At 51.9% G+C, this 18,800-nt stretch overlaps 1 protein-coding gene across 16 annotated transcripts in view; it reads left to right on the plus strand.

The window, feature by feature from the left end:
* The window catches only part of LOC105476567 (fibroblast growth factor receptor 1), a 59,223-nt gene extending 42,143 nt beyond the window's left edge, over nt 1–17,080 (plus strand). For 5 of the 16 annotated variants that reach the window (XM_071068368.1, XM_071068376.1, XM_071068372.1 and 2 more), the window contains 15 exons: nt 3–92; nt 344–516; nt 2,185–2,308; nt 3,719–3,909; nt 6,474–6,618; nt 8,674–8,876; nt 10,325–10,470; nt 10,704–10,825; nt 11,274–11,384; nt 12,646–12,836; nt 13,800–13,922; nt 14,076–14,146; nt 14,414–14,551; nt 14,688–14,793; nt 16,119–16,689. In XM_071068368.1, coding sequence (XP_070924469.1) covers nt 3–92; nt 344–516; nt 2,185–2,308; nt 3,719–3,909; nt 6,474–6,618; nt 8,674–8,876; nt 10,325–10,470; nt 10,704–10,825; nt 11,274–11,384; nt 12,646–12,836; nt 13,800–13,922; nt 14,076–14,146; nt 14,414–14,551; nt 14,688–14,793; nt 16,119–16,325 — 2,141 coding nt within the window. In that variant the 3' untranslated portion in view covers nt 16,326–16,689. Of the gene's footprint in view, nt 1–2; nt 93–343; nt 517–2,184; nt 2,309–3,718; nt 3,910–6,473; nt 6,619–8,673; nt 8,877–10,324; nt 10,471–10,703; nt 10,826–11,273; nt 11,385–12,645; nt 12,837–13,799; nt 13,923–14,075; nt 14,147–14,413; nt 14,552–14,687; nt 14,794–14,906 lie in introns of all 16 variants that reach the window. The other 11 variants (XM_024791141.2, XM_024791145.2, XM_071068369.1 and 8 more) reach the window with 9 other exon arrangements.
* Nucleotides 17,081–18,800: the final 1,720 nt, after the last annotated feature.

Raw genomic sequence — 18,800 nt, forward strand, 5'->3', positions numbered from 1 at the left:
AGATGCTCTCCCCTCCTCAGAGGATGATGATGATGATGATGACTCCTCTTCAGAGGAGAAAGAGACAGATAACACCAAACCAAACCGTATGCGTGAGACACTGTTTCCTATCTTACTGCCCTTTGGGTCTGGGCGTTGGGTTTAAGAGGGGAGAGGAAGGCTGAAAGGGGAGGAAGAGAGGGCACATGGGGTCACGATGCCTGTTCTGCTAAGTGCCAGGCACTGCTCACAGGTGTTGGGCAGATGGGCAGGGCATCCCCAGGTCCTGGCCTGGGCCCTGCTCCTGAGCCTGACCAGCTGCTCCTCCCCACCCTGCCTCTCTCTCTCGGCTTTCCCCGGGCAGCCGTAGCTCCATATTGGACATCCCCAGAAAAGATGGAAAAGAAATTGCATGCGGTGCCAGCTGCCAAGACAGTGAAGTTCAAATGCCCTTCCAGTGGGACCCCAAACCCCACACTGCGCTGGTTGAAAAATGGCAAAGAATTCAAACCCGACCACAGGATTGGAGGCTACAAGGTACGTGTGTGTGCATGCGAAAGTTGAGTAACGGGAACAGGGGAGGCCGAGCTAGGAAGTCCTGATTACATGCTTTTCATTGTTTTAAGTAATACTTTCTACCTATACAGGTTATGTATTAAAATTTTTAAATGCAAAAAAATGCAAATAAAGTTTAAAAATTTCTTCAGTCTTCTGTGTAATATGGTTTTTACATAGTTGATCACGTCATGTATAATAATTTCCTTGCCTTGTCATTTGTTAACATGAGTGTTTTCATGATATATTTCAAGCATGAATGTTTGAAACATATAAGATTCCATTATTTTTAAATCCCATAATTTGGCTGGGCACAGTGGCTCACACCTGTAATCCTGTCACTCTGAGAAGCCAAGGTGAGCAGATTGCTTGAGCTCAGGAGTTCGAGACCAGCCTAGGCAACATGGTGAAACCTCTCTACTAAAAATACAAAAAATTAGCCATGCGTGGTGGCAGGCTCCTGTAATTCCAGGTACTCGGGAGGCTGAGGCAGGAGAATTGCTTGAACCCGGGAGGCAGAGGTTGCAGTGAGCTGAGATCATGTCACTTCACTCCAGCCTGGGTGACAGAGCGAGACTCTGTCTCCAAAAAACAACAAAAAAGTCCCATAATTTAATGAACTATTTTGTGATATTAGGTATTTTCTGGTTTTTCACCATAATAAATAATGTTGCAGTGAATCTCTTGTCAGCATTTTTAAGTGTGCTTCCTTAGGACAGATTGTTACAAGTGAAATTAACAACTTAAAGGGTGTAAGCATTATTTATTTATTTATTTATAGACGGAGTCTTGCTCTGTCGCCCAGGCTGGAGTGCAATGATGCCATCTTGGCTCATTGCAAGCTCTGCCTCCCGGGTTCATGCCATTCTCCTGCCTCAGCCTCCCGAGTATCTGGGATTATATGTGCAGGCCACCATGCCCGGCTGATTTTTGTATTTTTAGTAGAGACGGGGTTTCCCCATGTTGGTCAGGCTGGTCTTGAACTTCTGACCTCAAGTGATCTGTCCTCTTGGGCCTCCCAAAGTGCTAGGATTACAGGCATGAGCCACCGCACCCAGCCAGAAACATTTTAAATTAATTCACCATGCACTCACTACATGCAAGACACCATGCTTTAAATGCTACAAGACAGTGTTCCTGCCCATAAAAATTTTCCAGTCTCATCAGAGTCAAATGTCCATGAGTGGCTACCGTAAAAAGCAGACTGTGATCAGTGCCCTGGTAGGCAGAGGAAAGGGTGAGCACGGTTCTGACCAGAGACTGGACTGGAGGAGATGGTTTTTGAAATGAGCTGTCAAGGGCAACAGGGGCTGGATTCTTAGTATAATAGGGGAGGTGCACAGTTGGGAACATTCCTGGTGTATTTGGAAGTGTTTGCAGAAGGCACATCTGTCCAGATCACGAATGACCTTGAACGTCACAGTGGAGACTTCCAGAGTCTTTACACCCCATCTACCACCTTGCAGAGTGTGAACGGGCTGGTAGTGGGGGCAACCCACGCCTTGTCCTAGCCAACCCTGCAGCCTGGAGCCCTGTGCCACCAGACTCTGATATGGAGGGCAGGTGCCACGGGGTGCCAACATTGTCATGGGGCTTCTGCCTGTATTTTCCTTCAGACTCTGAAAGTACCCCTTCGGCATTTCCCCTCAGGTCCGTTATGCCACCTGGAGCATCATAATGGACTCCGTGGTGCCCTCTGACAAGGGCAACTACACCTGCATTGTGGAGAATGAGTATGGCAGCATCAACCACACCTACCAGCTGGATGTCGTGGGTAAGAGGACAGAGGCGGCAGGAGGAATGCATTTAGTGGGAAGAGCTGAGCTTGGAGAACACAGCCGGGGTGTCCAGGTTTCTTAGGGGCAGAGTCAGGATAGCGGTTGGCACTTCTTGGCTTTGTCACCTTGAGCAGGTCACTTCTCCCTTTTGAGTCTCACTTTTCTTATCTGTAAAATAGAGTTAAGATCAGACAGTAACACATGTCAAAGCTGGTTGTCACTGTGAAATGGAAGGTGGTTTCAGAGTCTGTCCTGAAGGAGATGCTGTTGGAGAGGTGTTAAATGTAGCGCAACAGGAGCTGTCGCTTAATGCCAGCAATGTGCCAGGCTCCTTAAATACCTGCTCTGTAATGCTTGTGGCACACCTGCAAGGTAGGTGGTATTAGTCTAGCTCTGCACAGGAGCCCAGGCAGTGAGGCTCAGAGAGGTGAGATACCTTGCTGATGCAGAACTGTACACCTGTGCCAACTTCAGGGCATCACAGGAGACTCTAGGAAGAATGTTGAGCCTCTTGGAGCGATTACCACAGCGTTTTCCTTCTAGGAGTTCTGAAAATCACTCCCTAGAGATCATTGGGTACAGAGTCTCTCAGTCAGTGTTCTTCTTGTGATAATATGATCTAAAAAGGAGATTGTGGCCAGGCGCAGTGGCTTATGAGCTCCAGGTGGCGTAATGGGATTATTCATGCCTGTGATCCCATGACTTTAGGAAGCCAAGGCAGGAGGATTGCTTGAGGCCAGGAGTTTGAGACCAGCCTGGGCAACACAGTGAGATCCTGTCTCTATAAAAAAATTTAAAAATTAGCCTAGTGCAGTGGCATGTACTTGTAGTCCCAACTGAGTAACTGAGGCTACTGAGGTGGGATGATCACTTGAGCCCAGGAGTTCCAAGCTGCAGTGAGCTATGAAGACACCCTTGTGCTCCAGCATGGGTGACAGAGTGAGACCCTGCCTCTAAAAAAAGTAAAAAGGAGATTCTGATCCAGGAGGTTGGAGTAAGGTCTGAGATCCCGCATTTCTAACAAGCTCCTAAAGGATGCTGGTAGCACTGCTGGCGGATCACGCTGTGAACAGCAGGAGTCTAAGTGACTCTGGTTTTACTTAAGGAGGAGCAGGTTATGCTGAGGTCTGGGGGTGCAACTGAGTTAGAAGGTTCTCCATTAAAGCATGAGCGATTTACTGTGACTATAAATATGACCGCCTTGGGAAGGAGGATCCTGATGGCTTAGGGCCTGAAGAGATGGTGTCCCTTTCCCCTGCTCTGTTTTGAGAGGCCTGGGCTCAGCAGAAGTGCTGGGACGTGTACAACCCATCACTGGGAAAGCCAAGTGGGACGCAGGTGAGCCCACCCTTCTTTAGCCCTGGCAAGGTCCCCGTGACAAGCTCCTCCTCTCCCCTCTTCCACAGAGCGGTCCCCTCACCGGCCCATCCTGCAAGCAGGGTTGCCCGCCAACAAGACAGTGGCCCTGGGTAGCAACGTGGAGTTCATGTGTAAGGTGTACAGTGACCCACAGCCGCATATCCAGTGGCTAAAGCACATCGAGGTGAACGGGAGCAAGACTGGTCCAGACAACCTGCCTTATGTCCAGATCTTGAAGGTAATCACGGCACCAGTCTTCGTGGGCCAGTCTGCTGAGAAGGAGACCAGTGTCTCGGGGGCTCAAGTTCCTGTGGGCAGGCTCAGTGCCCCCGAATGGGATCATTCCTCACCCTTCAGGCACACACACTCCATCTCGGTAGGAATCTAGCCACATCCCCCAGGACTAGTGACAGAGGTCACAAAGTGGAGGTGAGCTGGGAACAGAGGGCTGCAGGGATGGGTGATGCTGGTCTGTTATAATTTTTGAGAGCAACGTCACTGGGGCTTTGGGGTCAGCTACGCGAGGAAGGCATTTGGACCCCTGCCTTTTCATTGCCCGAAACCAGAGCCTTTCCGACAAGCATTTCCCAGTCTTAGCCCTGCGTCCTGAGTTACGTACAATCTTTCTGGCAAATGGGGTGCATGATAAGAGCATCTTTTATGAAGAGTTGGAAAAACAGATGCCACCTATAAATTCTAAGCCATATGAGGAGTAATGAATGGCATTTTCTTCCTTTTTCCTCTCACTCCCAGACATTCATTGTCCCTGAATGCTCCATTAATCCAGGGAAGGTAATTGCCTAAACCTCCAGTGGATCTCGCAACAGGAAGGAACCAGAAGCTGGGAAAGTTGTTTACCTCTTTGTCCCAGAGTTAGACCTCATCCTCCCCTGGCTTGGCTGTCTCAGAGATATACTGGCCCTCCCTTCTCTTCTCTTTGCTACTGTGCTAAAACTGCTCTGTAGGTCATTGGCCACTGTCCCCACTCACACAACCCCTGCTCTAGTCCTGGAGGGAGTGGGTTAAACACAAATAGAACATTCCATTTGAAGCAGTGATTTTTTTTTTTTAAATCAAATGCTTTGGACTTTTGAAGTCCACTTGTTCTGTCCTTCTAAAAGGGAAAGAAGGCCGGGCGCAGTGGCTCACGCCTGTAATCCCAGCACTTTAGATCACTTGAGGTCAGGAGTTTGAGACCAGCCTGGCCAACATGGTGAAACCCCATCTCTACTAAAAATACAAAAATTAGCCTTGTGTAGTGGTTGGCACCTGTAGTCCCAGCTACTCAGGAGGCTGAGGCAAGAGAACTGCTTGAACCCAGGAGGCGGAGGTTGCAGTGAGCTGATATCACGCCACTGTACTCCAGCCTGCGTGACAGAGTGAGTGAGACTCTGTCTCAAAAAAAAAAAAAAAAAAAAAAAAAATCTAAAAGGGAAAGATAATAAATCTCACTTAACATCTCCCTTCGCTCCCTGGGCCTGCCTGAAAGTTACACGGGAGCAACATGCGTGGCCACGTCTCAGCGTTTGCCCAACTGACTGGTGTGTCGTTGGTTTGTTCCAGCATTCGGGGATTAATAGCTCGGATGCGGAGGTGCTGACCCTGTTCAATGTGACAGAGGCCCAGAGCGGGGAGTATGTGTGTAAGGTTTCCAATTATATTGGTGAAGCTAACCAGTCTGCGTGGCTCACTGTCACCAGACCTGTGGCAAAAGGTAATGGGGAGATGGATGGGATCCTGTGCTGGGGATTTGATGTAGGCCCCAAGCTGCTGGGGCAGGCGGAGAAGCCAGTACCGGACTGTCCTTGCCACCCTACTGTATTTCTAGTGCCCAGAGCCATGGAAAAATACCCGGCCTGGGAGGCTGGTTTGGTTTGGTATTGTGTTGGTGTCTGCGGGCCCCCTCTCTGCCTTCTGTGTGTTCCTTGGCTGTGTGTGGATCCATGCGAGGACTCACGGGGACACGGTCTTGCTGTGTTACAAATAGTACTTCAGACTGAAGGTGTGAGTGAGTGGTGGTTAAGACAAGGGGCCATAGGCCAGGCACGGTGGCTCATGCCTGTAATCCTAGCACTTTGGGAGGCTGAGGTGGGAGGATCGCTTGAAGCCAGGAGTTTGAGACCAGCCTGGGCAACATAGCAAGACCCCATCTCTACAAATTAAATAAATTAGCCAAGTATGGTGGTGTGTGCCTGTAGTCCCAGCTAGTCTGAAGGCTGAGGCAGGAGGATTACCTGAGCTCAGAAGGTCGAGGCTGCAGTGAGCTACATTTATGCCGCTGCACCCCAGCCTGGGTTGACAGAATGTGACCCCATCTCTTAAAAAACAGAGAAGGGGTTAGGCGTTCCCTTGCACACTCGCATCTGCTGGCTGTGTATGCACACATGCGCGCGAGTGTGTGTGTGTGCACATGTGTGTGTCTGCAGCCCCCGCCATCCCTCCTGTGTTCACCTTCTGGCTATCTTTACCTGAAACCAAACAGCCCCTGCCCGCCGGCTCCATTTCTCCATGCCGCTCACCGCCCGCATGCTCGGATGGGCCAGTGGCTGCCAGCGTCTGGTGAAGGGTCGTAACCAGCCGTCATCTTCTCAGGTCTGCCGGAGTTCCTCCCTAAGGGTCTCACCCTCTTCCTCTAACAGGTTTTGCTGCCTGGTGGTTTTCGTTTGTTCCTTGTTGCAAAGAAGATGCGGGGGAGCATTTCTTCCTCTGGTCCCCCTTCTCTCTGTTTCCTTCCCTTGCTCTGCGTCTCTTAGAGGTCTCATGTCCTATGCTTGTCCATTTTGCTTCCATTGTCTCTTCTAGACTGCTGGAGTTAATACCACCGACAAAGAGATGGAGGTGCTTCACTTAAGAAATGTCTCCTTTGAGGACGCAGGGGAGTATACGTGCTTGGCGGGTAACTCTATCGGACTCTCCCATCACTCTGCATGGTTGACCGTTCTGGAAGGTACACACTGTAACTTCTCCTCTCGATGTCCTGCCCTTGCCACGGGCACGGGGGGAGCATGCATTTCCGGGCTCGGGGAGACACAGAGGCAGGAGAGCTGGAAGAATGGGCTCCTGCCTGCCTGGTGCCACATGCTGCCCCAGCTTTCAGAGCTGAATCCTCTCGGCTCAGAGAAGAGCTTCCCTAGTTTTGCAGGCGCACGGAGGCCTCCCACCCATGCACCTGCCTCTGCTCTCCCCCTGGTCATTGCAATGCATGCCCGGAATCTGGGTTTACCCTGCAGCCGGACTCCTCCAGGGCAGGCTCCTTCCGTCCTTGGGTCTAGCAGCCTCCCCAATCCACTGGGCACTGAGTGTCTGAAAAGTCTCAGATAGGGCCCTACGCCTCTTCTCCTTCCTCAGGTGCTCAGCCCAAGGGTGGGGCTTGCTGCTTGCAAAGGGCGCAGTCCACCCTTCTGTACTACCATCCTCTTGCCTTTGGAGAAAGAGGTCAGCCTGGACAGGTGAACTGAGCTGCCTTCAGAAAGGCCTGTCTCAGGCAGCCGCAGCAGGCTTCATGACGCCCATGTATCCTCTTTGGCTGCTGCCGTCTCTCCTCTCCCAAGAGGTGAAGTCTGTGTGTTGAGCCAGGGAGGAAGGAGCCTGCAGCCTGCTCAGGGTGGTGGCTGGTGACCGCGGGGCCAGGGCTTGCTGCTGTCTCTCGAATGTCCTGCATGTAGGTCTGGCTGTTCCTGCTGGCACTGCCCTCTCCTCTCTCCCCTCCTTTCCCACTCTGCCCTACTTGCCTGTCAGGGTCTACGGATGCCCGTACTGGAGGCAGAAAAGCGTTCTGTTTTTATCGCCGTCCCTGTCTTGGTCCTGTCCGTGCTCCCCATGTGCTCCCAATCAATTGTCTTCGTTCCTCAACATCAGGGAAAGAAAAAACAGCAACACTTCTCCCTGTTATCAGCTCTGCTGTCTCCTTGTCAGACCTTGGGACGTTCTCCTCTGGGCTCAGTCTGGGGTCGTGCCTCATGCCTCTCTGGGGGGGTTCCCAGGGGTGCCGCCTCCATGGCTGGCTGCTGGGTTTTAAAGGGGAAGGTTGGGAGGAGGCCTGTGGAAGGAGGAGGGTGTCCACACCCGTGGGGCAAAGCGTGTTGCGTGAAACCAGTGCTGCACGTGCTGGGATGAAAGCCTCCCAGCCTTCCGTGCTGAAGGGAAAGGTGGACCCAACTGGCTTAGCTGCTGTGGCAATGGGGGGGAGGGGCGGTGAATCCTAATCGGAAGGTGGGAGAAGAGAATAACAAAATGCAACCCCGCCCCCTGCCGCCGCATTTCCTTAAGTTTTAGGGGTTGGGACCTATAAGTAGAATTCGTAAGAACTACCAGAAAAGTTTATTTTTGGAAATTAAGTCAGCTTTGCCTGTGGTTTGGCTAGGAGTAAATATTTACCTGTGTGCCCCGACAGAGATGACACAGACCCAAAGTGGGACATTAAGCAGGGCACAGGCTGGTTCCCCTCCTGTCCTCTGTCCTCATTCTGTGAGTGCCACCATCACCAGGTACTGTAGCCTGCAGAAACAAACGAGGCACCAACCCTGCCTTCAGGGACCCTGTGGCTTCTTAGGGACAGAGGACTCAGAAACACCTCTGTCCCTGCATGTTAAGTGCACGCACACAGTGCTGAGGCTTTGCAGAGAAGGGCCATGGCTCCCAAAGGAGACCAAGAAAGGCACACAGAAGTGACTTCTCAGTTGGCCCTTACAGGGTCCCTGGGTGCCTGTACCTCTCCAGTCTAGTTGAGCGAGGAGGCTCAGGAGTTAATGAGGATGTAGCACGATGGTTCTAGGCCATCCCTCTTCCATGGCTCGAGTCCATTGAAGGCAGCCTCCAAGATCAGGGGGTCGTCTGATCCTCCTCGTGCCACAATCCTGGTCCTAGCTAGAACCTGCCGTAGTTCTTCTCCTCCCTAAAAGTTCCCAGGACACAGGAGATAGGTGTTGTTTTTCTAATGGAGCGGGACCTCACATGGACGGGGCCCTCAGAGCCTGCTAATACCCTCTTCGCACTGACTCAGCTCTGGAAGAGAGGCCGGTGGTGATGACCTCGCCCCTGTACCTGGAGATCATCATCTATTGCACAGGGGCCTTCCTCATCTCCTGCATGGTAGGGTCGGTCATCGTCTACAAGATGAAGAGTGGCACCAAGAAGAGCGACTTCCACAGCCAGATGGCTGTGCACAAGCTGGCCAAGAGCATCCCTCTGCGCAGACAGGTAACAGAAAGTAGATGGGGGATTTGCACACTCAGCACCACCTCTCTCTCTGGGCCTCTAATGCCCTGCCCTCTCCATTGTCCCTAATCTACAACTTTGGGCCTTGTTTTCTGGCTTCTGGGCAAGGCACAGTGGAATGTCATGAACTAAGTGTTCCAGAGTCTGTTTCAAGCTGGCGTAGCCCGTGAATTTCCTGCACCCTCCATATCCCACTGCAAGTCCTCCGGACCCCCGGGACATGGATTGGGAGGAAGTCCTATTTGGACAGAATGTGCAGCTGATAACATGAATTTGAACTGTCCCCAAGGGCTGCTTAGAAGTGCAGAGATGCAGGGTAGAGAAGAGGACTGTGTGTATTAGTCCATTTTCACGCTGCTGATAAAGACATACCCAAGACTGGGCAATTTACAAAAGAAAGAGGTTTAATGGACTCACAGTTCCACGTGGCCCGGGAGGCCTCACAGTCGCAGAATGCAAAAGGCACATCTCACATGGGGGCAGACAAGAGAAGAGAGCTTGTATAGGGAAACTCCCCTTTATAAAACCATCAGATCAGCTGGGTGTGGTGGCTCATGCCTGTAATCCCAGCACTTTGGGAGACTGAGGCGGGTGGATCACAAGGTCAGGAGATCGAGACCATCCTGGCTAACACGGTGAAACCCCATCTCTATTTAAAATGCAAAAAAATTAGCTGGGCGTCGTGGCTAGCGCCTGTAGTCCCAGGTATTCGAGAGGCTGAGGCAGGAGAATGGCATGAACCCGGCAGCGGAGCTTGCAGTGAGCCAAGATCGCACCACTGCACTCCAACCTGTGCGACAGAGCGAGACTCCATCTAAAAAAAACAAAAAACCATCAGATCTCGTGAGATTTACTCACTATCACAAGAACAGCACGGGGAAGACCTGCCCCCATGAGTCAGTGACCTCCTACCAGGTCCCTCCCATAACACGTGGGAATTCAAGATGAGATTTGGGTGGGGACACAGCCAAACCATTATCAGCCATACCATACCCTTGTCCCCTGTATGCCCACCCTTCTGCATGGGAGGGTGTGTGCAAGAGTGGCCGTTTCCTCAGAAGCCTGTGCTCATTCTGGAAGGTGCTTTGGGAGTTAGGAATCCATAAACTAAGGCAAAGTGGTTGCAAAGAGTCAGGAGAATAGAGTTGTTACTGCTATGATCAGTTATAAAATGTCAAGCTGGAAGAGGTGCATTTGGTCTGCTTAATTTAAAGGTGAGTGAAGTCTAGAAAGGCCAGCTCATGGCAGAAATAGGTCAGTCCTAGAAGTTGGGCCTCCTGGCCTGCCATGGTCTTTGAAACACTCTGTGTTGGGAAAGGAACATCAGATACACAGACACGTGTCTCTGCCATTGTTGGGAAGCCCTGACTAGGAATTGAAAGGAGTCACCCTTGACCCCGCTCCTTGCTCTAGGGTGACCCCACTCTTCCTTGCAGGTGTCTGCTGACTCCAGTGCGTCCATGAACTCTGGGGTTCTTCTGGTTCGGCCATCACGGCTCTCCTCCAGTGGGACTCCCATGCTAGCAGGGGTCTCCGAGTATGAGCTTCCTGAAGACCCTCGCTGGGAGCTGCCTCGGGACAGGTAATAATACTTTAACTCCCAACTTTTTGAAGGCATTCCTTGCTTGCTATTCTAGTGGTGGAAGGTGCATATACTAACACCTTCTGGGCGGTGAAGGTTCATGAAATGCCTGCAGAAACATTGCCACTTTCTGCTTGCAGTTGGGTGAAATACAGAGAGGTGGAGATGGGGTGCCTCTCAAGGTTTGAACTTCACCAGCCCCAACTTATGCCACTCTCTGTTTTCCCTGAAAGACTGGTCTTAGGCAAACCCCTGGGAGAGGGCTGCTTTGGGCAGGTGGTGTTGGCAGAGGCCATCGGGTTGGACAAGGACAAACCCAACCGTGTGACCAAAGTGGCTGTGAAGATGTTGAAGTGTAAGTGATGCTTCTGTCCTTGCAAAGAAAATCTTGTCCCGTTCCAAGCAAGCAGCAGGCCTCGGACCCAGCAGAACAGCTTCTCTGGTGCCTTTGCTGCCCACCCCTGCTCCCCTGCCTGCTTGGGGTTACCTGGGAGTGGAGGGGGTGTTCTGCACCCTGAGATTGTTCTGTGACCTCACTCTGTTCCTTGGTATCAACCTGGGCTGCAGTCAGGTGTTTATCCTGGATCCATCGCTTGCAGGCTTTCTTCACATCCCTGCCCACTCACTACCACCTATTGCAACAACGACTCCCATTAGACGGAAGAGAAAATAAGTTTGGATGGAAGTGGGGAGGAGAGAATCAAGTCCCAGGGAAAAGCAGCCCCTCGACACATACCCCACTCCCTTAGCCTTTATCCTGCCCTCCCTTCCCAAGTAAATGAGTCTCAACATGTTCTTTAAAGCGGACGCAACAGAGAAAGACTTGTCAGACCTGATCTCAGAAATGGAGATGATGAAGATGATCGGGAAGCATAAGAATATCATCAACCTGCTGGGGGCCTGCACGCAGGACGGTGGGTACCGGCCAGACTGGCCTTCCCTGCCCAGCCGGCAGAAGATCTGAGCTGCGGTATCAGTCCCAAGGCCTCTCTCAGCCACAGTTAGGGAAGCGGGTTAAGAGAGGCCACATTAGCAGAGGTTAAAATGTGTTATTTCGGGGTCTGGGCTCCGCTCATTGGTGTTCATTCAAGAATACAGATACCTAGATTCACACACACGGTGTGTTAACAGAGGCAGCTGAGTAATTATGGGCTAAGAGCGCTCAGGCTGGGTGCAGTGGCTCATACCTGTAACCCCAGCACTTTGGGAGGCCAAAGCAGGTGGATCACTTGAGATCAGGCGTTCGAGACCAGTCTGGCCAAAATGGTGAAACCCCGTCTCTCCTAAAAATATGAAAATTAGCCAGGCCTGGTTGTGCATGCCTATGATACCAGCTACTCGGGAGGCTGAGGCACAAGAACTTGCTGGAACCCGGGAGGTGGAGGTTGCAGTGAGCCGAGATCATGCCATTGCACTCAAGCTTGGGAGACACTCCCTCTGTCTCAAAAATAAAATAAATAGGCCAGGCACAGTGGCTCACACCTGTAATCCTAGCACTTTGGGAGGCCGAGGCAGGTGGATCACTTGAGGGAGGTCTGGAGTTCGAGACCAGTCTGGCCAACAGGTGAAACCCTGTCTCTACTGAAAATACAAAAAGTAGCTGGGCGTGGTGGCACATGCCTGTAATTCCAGCTACTCGGGAGGCTGAGGCAGGAGAATTATTTGAATCCGGGAGGCGGAGGTTGCCGTGAGCGGAGGTTGTTGTGAGCCGAGATCACGCCATTGCACTCCAGCCTGGGCAACAAGAGCAAAACTCCATCCCAAAACAAAAAACAAAAAAAAAGCCAGGCGTTGTGGTGCGTGCCTGTAATCCCAGCTACTTGGGAGGCTGAGGCAGGAGAATTGCTTGAATCCAGAAGGCGGAGGTTGCAGTGAGCCAAAAATTGCACCACTGCACTCCAGCCTGCGCAACAGAGTGAGACTCCATCTCAACATAAATAAACAGACAAACTGGGGCTCTTACCCCAATGTTGCTTGAGAATTTTCTGGACTATGCAGGGAATAATTATTTCTCTGATTTTCTTTGGGTAGTAGAATGGATTTCCCAGGTCCCCTAAGAGGAGGCAGGAGAGGGGAGGTGGCCAGGGTATGCTGCTGGGGATGGGGTTTCTTTGAGGTGAAGCCAAACCCGCTCACCTGCTGCTGGCCCCGTGGCCTCTTCTCCTGTGCCCGCAGGTCCCTTGTATGTCATCGTGGAGTATGCCTCCAAGGGCAACCTGCGGGAGTACCTGCAGGCCCGGAGGCCCCCGGGGCTGGAATACTGCTACAACCCCAGCCACAACCCAGAGGAGCAGCTCTCCTCCAAGGACCTGGTGTCCTGCGCCTATCAGGTGGCCCGAGGCATGGAGTATCTGGCCTCCAAGAAGGTGTGGAACCTAAAGGCTCCCCTGGGTAATGCCAGGGTGGGAACAGAGCCCCCCCAGTCCTCCAGCCTGTGACTTGTCATCTTGTGGTAGCATTGTAGATGCACTGAGCACTGGCCATGTGTACCCTGTGTGTTGTCTTAGGCTCTCTGGGAACCGCAGAGTCAGGAGAACCCGTGTAGCCAGGTGGCCTTGGGGTCAGACTGATAGAAGGTCAGATGTGTGCACTGCCACTTTCTGTGTAGCCTCAGGCAGCTACTTAGCATCTTAAAATTCTTCGAATACAAAATAAGAATAATATCAGCTGGGTGCAGTGGCCAAGGTGGGAGGATTGCTTGAGCTCAGGAGTTTGAGACGAGGTTAGGCAACATAGTGAGACCCCGTCTTTTAAAAAAAAAAAAAATTAGCTGGGTGTGGTAGTGCGTGCCAGTAGTCCAAGCTACTTGGGAGGCTGAGATGGGAGGCTAGCGTGAGCCCAGGAGTTTGAGGCTGCACTGAGCCATGATCACACCACTGCACCCCAGCCTGGGCGACAGAGCAAGGCCCTGTCTCAAAAGAAAATAAAGTATAACAACACCTGTTGTAGAATTGTTATGAGGATAAAATGAAACTGTCTGTGAGTGTTGAGTGCAGTGTTTGGTGTGTAAGGGCTGGCTTGGTTTGAGCCCAGCCACATGTGGACTTGCAGTGCTGGGAGGCAGGACCTGGGAGCACGCACCCCTGCAGACCCAGCAGAGGCATGAGGGGCCAGCATTTGGGGAGGGAAGGGAGGAGCGCTTGCTGTGATGAGAAGCCTGATGCTGGCAGAGAATATTAGAGGAGGGAAAGCAGAGGTTCGGGGGCAGAGCAGTGTGGCAGAAGTCCTATGACACAAGTCGGCCAGTTTGCATGGGTGGCAGCCCCCCCCACAGAGCCTTCCAGCTCCCTCACCTCCCCGCTTCCCACTCTCCCTTCCTCCGTCCTCAGTGCATACACCGAGACCTGGCCGCCAGGAATGTCCTGGTGACAGAGGACAATGTGATGAAGATAGCAGACTTTGGCCTCGCACGGGACATTCACCACATCGACTACTATAAAAAGACAACCAACGTGAGTGCCAACAGGGCTGCCCTATGCTGGTGGTTTCATCTGAGAAGCTAGGAGTGGGGTGGGCTCAGAACCCACCCCCCGCTCCGTCCCTTCCCACCTGTGCTCTCACAGCCCTGCCTGGGGCCACGCCAACCTCCCCTGTGCTGCTTTCAGGGTCGACTGCCTGTGAAGTGGATGGCGCCCGAGGCATTGTTTGACCGGATCTACACCCACCAGAGTGATGTGTGAGTTTGTAACAGCAATTGCCAGGGAGGTGTGGGATAGAGAGCTGCTAGCACTGCAGAGTCCTGCATTCTCCCTGGACTGAGGAGTCGTCCTTCCACCCGAGAGGAAAACAAAACACTGTCTGTGGTCATTTCCTCTGCTCCAGATGTTGAAAGGCTGATCTGTTCTCCACTCTGTCTCCTGGCACTGCCCTGGGTGGAGGATTTGTGCTGGAGGAGGGGAGGTGGAGAAGCTCTAACACCCTGTGGCTCTCCGCTTATTTGCAGGTGGTCTTTCGGGGTGCTTCTGTGGGAGATCTTCACTCTGGGCGGCTCCCCATACCCTGGTGTGCCTGTGGAGGAGCTTTTCAAGCTGCTGAAGGAGGGTCACCGCATGGACAAGCCCAGTAACTGCACCAACGAGCTGTAAGCCCGAGGAGATGTCGGAGGCCCTGAGCCAGGCCCTGGGGCAAGAGTGGGCTTGAGGGGCAGGGGGTTAGATGAGAGGGTGTCCATCTCCAGTAGGCGGCCCTTCCTCCCTGACCTTACGGTCCTGCTGCAGGTACATGATGATGCGGGACTGCTGGCATGCAGTGCCCTCACAGAGACCCACCTTCAAGCAGCTGGTGGAAGACCTGGACCGCATCGTGGCCTTGACCTCCAACCAGGTAAGGCTGCCCATGCCAGAGCCAGAGCTCAGGCTGTCCCCACTGCGTGCATGCACCTCCCTGAGTAAGGAGGAGGGGCCCGGCCCATCACTGCTTCCTCTCGCCCATCACAGGAGTACCTGGACCTGTCCATGCCCCTGGACCAGTACTCCCCGAGCTTTCCCGACACCCGGAGCTCTACATGCTCCTCAGGGGAGGATTCCGTCTTCTCTCATGAGCCGCTGCCCGAGGAGCCCTGCCTGCCCCGACACCCAGCCCAGCTTGCCAATGGCGGACTCAAACGCCGCTGACTGCCACCCACACGCCCTCCCCAGACTCTACCGTCAGCTGTAACCCTCACCCACAGCCCCTGCCAGGCCCACTGCCTGTCCGTCCCTGTCCCCTTTCCTGCTGGCAGGAGCCCGCTGCCTACCGGGGGCCTTCCTGTGTGGCCTGCCTTCACCCCGCTCAGCTCACCTCCTCCTCCGCCTCCTCTCCACCTGTTGGTGAGAGGTGCAAAGAGGCAGATCCTTGCTGCCGGCCACTTCATCCCCTCCCAGATGTTGGACCAAGACCCCTCCCTGCCACCAGGCACTGCCTGGAGGGCGGGGAGTGGGAGCCGATGAACAGGCATGCAAGTGAGAGCTTCCTGAGCTTTCTCCTGTCGGTTTGGTCTGTTTCGCCTTCACCCATAAGCCCCTTGCACTCTGGTGGCAAGTGCCTTGTCCTCAGGGCTACAGCAGTAGGGAGGTCAGTGCTTCGAGCCTCAATCGAAGGTGACCTCTGCTCCAGATGGGTGGTGCCAGTGGCTTACTAATTCCGATACTAGTTTGCTTTGCTCACCAAATGCCTGGTACCAGAGGATGGTGAGGTGAAGGCCAGGTTGGGGGCAGTGTTGTGGCCCTGGGGCCCAGCCCCGAACTGGGGGCTCTGTACATAGCTATGAAGAAAACACAAAGTGTATAAATCTGAGTATATATTTACATGTCTTTTTAAAAGGGTCGTTACCAGAGATTTACCCATCGGGTAAGATGCTCCTGGTGGCTGGGAGGCATCAGTTGCTATATATTAAAAACAAAGAAAAAAGAAAAAAAAGGAAAATGTTTTTAAAAAGGTCATATATTTTTTGCTACTTTTGCTGTTTTATTTTTTTAAATTATGTTCTAACCTATTTTCAGTTTAGGTCCCTCAATAAAAATTGCTGCTGCTTCATTTTTCTATGGGCTGTGTGAAAAGGGTGGGAATGTCCACTGGAAAGAAGAGACACCCACGGGCCCTGGGGCTAGGTCTGTCCCGAGGGCACTGCACGCTCCTGGCGCAGGTTCCTTGTAACCTCTTCTTCCTAGGTCCTGCACCCAGACCTCACGACGCACCTCCTGCCTCTCCGCTACTTTTGGAAAGTCAGAAAAAGAAGATGTCTGCGTCGAGGGCAGGAACCCCATCCATGCACTAGACGCGCTGGGCGGAGAGTCAAGGCCCAGCAGCCAACCACCATGGATGGTTTCCTCCAAGGAAACCGGTGGGGTTGGGCTGGGGAGGGGGCACCTACCTAGGAATGGCCACCAGGTAGAGCTAAAGTGATTAAGAGGTAGCCAAGGGCACAGTTGCTCACACCTGTAATCCCAGCACTTTGGGACGCCGAGGTGGGCAGATCACTTAAGGTCAGGAGTTCGAGACCATCCCGGCCAACTTAGTGAAACCCCATCTCTACTAAAAATATAAAAATTATCCAGGCATGGTGGCACGCGCCTGTAATCCCAGCTCCACAGGAGGCTGAGGCAGGAGAATGCCTTGAACCTGGGAGGCGGAGGTTGCAGTGAGCCGAGACTCTGCCATTGCATTCCAGCCTGGGCGACAGAGAAAACAGAAAGGAAAGCAAATGATGAAGGTCTGCAGAAGCTGAAACCCAGACATGTGTCTGCCCCATCTGTGTGGGCGTGGTTTTGCCGGTGCTTGTAAGTGCAGGAGAACATGTCACCTGAGGCTAGTTCTGCATTCAGGTCCCTGGCTTCGTTTCTTGTTGGTATTCCTCCCCAGATCGTCCTTCCTGTATCCTTGTGACCAGACTGTATTTATTGGGACTGTCGCAGATCTTGGCTTCTTACAGTTCTTCCTGTCCAAACTCCACCCTACCCCTCAGGAAGGGGGGAAAATTCTCTGAATGCTTTTGTTTTTTTGGCTGCTTGGAATTTACTTCTGCCACCTGCTGGCCATCACTGTCCTCACCAGGCGGATTCTGGCTCCCCGGTACCTCATGGCTCAAACTACCACTCCTCAGTCGCTATATTAAAGCTTACATTTTGCTGGATTACTGCTAAATACAAAAGAAAGTTCAGTATGTTTTCATTTCTGTAGGGAAAATGGGATTGCTGCTTTAAATTTCTGAGCTAGGATTTTTTTTGGCAGCTACAGTATTGGTCACTATTGTAAAATTATCTTTGTTTCTCTCTGTAAATACGCACCTGCTAACATTACAATTTGTATTTATGTTTAAAGAAGGCATTTGGTGAAGAGCTGGGAAAGGAATTTTTAGCTCTTAAAAGCATTTGCTTTGAGACCACACAGGAGTGTCTTTCCTTGTAAAACAGTGATGATATTCTGCTTTGGCCCTACCTTGAAGCAATGTTGTGTGAAGGGATGAAGACTCTAAAAGGCTTCATAAGCCCTTGGGAGAGGTGCTAGAAAAATATATGGTACTATCATAATTACAGTGATGTCCTTGCTGTTACTACTCAAATCACCCACGAATTTCCCCAAAGACTGCACTAGCTGTCACATAAAAGAGAGTGAAATTGACCTGAGAGAAAATGAAATGGCCATTTTACATAGAGGACCAGATTGGGTCTCCTGAGGAAAGGAATCCAGTTTATCTAATGAAGATGTTGTGCCATCAAGGCACTGAGTCTGTCTGGTTTCCTGAGGGTTAAAAGATTAGGGCTGGGATCACCACAGCAGTAATCAATACTGCCTTTCCGTCTTTTCTAATTGCCATAGGCTGAAGATCATCGGTCCCTTGGCCCTGCTAATGTAATGTATTGATCTCAGGTAAGTAAGATTGAACATCAGATGAGGGAGGAAATCTGTCTCAATGTTAATGAGGTTGCTGTGCTTATTAGCTACCACTGGGTGGAGCCAGCGAGCTGAAGTTTCAGTTGGCATTAGGTGAACCACCAGTCAGCTCTCAAGTCACATTGGTCCAACTACTACCTGCTAGTATGTGTTGGTGGTGAGTGGGAACTCTTTAGCCTAGATTTGGCATTACGGAAAAATTGATTGGACAGCACTGATATGGCTTGTTTCGGAATGATTTAAGTATAGAATTAGACATGACACAAGTGCAAGGCCGTAAGTGTTAGTGGCCACCACCTCTCTATTGTAGCAGAATTCTATGTGAGACACAGGCCACATCTAGCATCACTGCAGTTGGGTTTTAGAGAATGCCTAAAGTGGCTGGGCATGGTGGCTCACGCCTGTAATCCCAGCACTTTGGGAGGCTGAGGCAGGCGGATCACCTGAGGTCAGGAGTTCCAGACCAGCCTGGCCAACATGGTGAAATCCCATCTCTACAAAAATACAAAAATTAGCCAGGTGTGGTGGTGCATGCCTTTAATCCCAGCTACTCCAGAGGCTGAGGCAGGAGAGTTGCTTGAACCCAGGAGGCGGACGTTGCAGTGAGCTAAGATCGCTCCACTGTACTCCAGCCTGGGTGACAGCGAGACTGTCTCAAAAAAAAAAAAAAAAAAGTCAAAAGTCATACCCAATGAGATCATTAGCAGCAGGTAGAGCCAAGGCATCTGCATCTATAGAGAAGGGAGCAGAGAGGAGAAAGCTCTGAAGCAGCCGGAACAGCCTTCCATTCCCTCTGTGCTGAGGAGAGCCAGAGAAGAGGGTGGTCAGTAAGAACCCAACTGCTAAGACCTGGTCTGGGCGGGTTCCCTCTAGGACCCTCCAGTATTCAGGAGCATTTTCCACCGTAACTGCCCCACATGCAGGTCTCCGCACACAGAAGGGATCTATTTCATAAACAT

Source organism: Macaca nemestrina, chromosome 8, assembly GCF_043159975.1.
Source record: "Macaca nemestrina isolate mMacNem1 chromosome 8, mMacNem.hap1, whole genome shotgun sequence".
Lineage (NCBI taxonomy): Eukaryota > Metazoa > Chordata > Mammalia > Primates > Cercopithecidae > Macaca > Macaca nemestrina.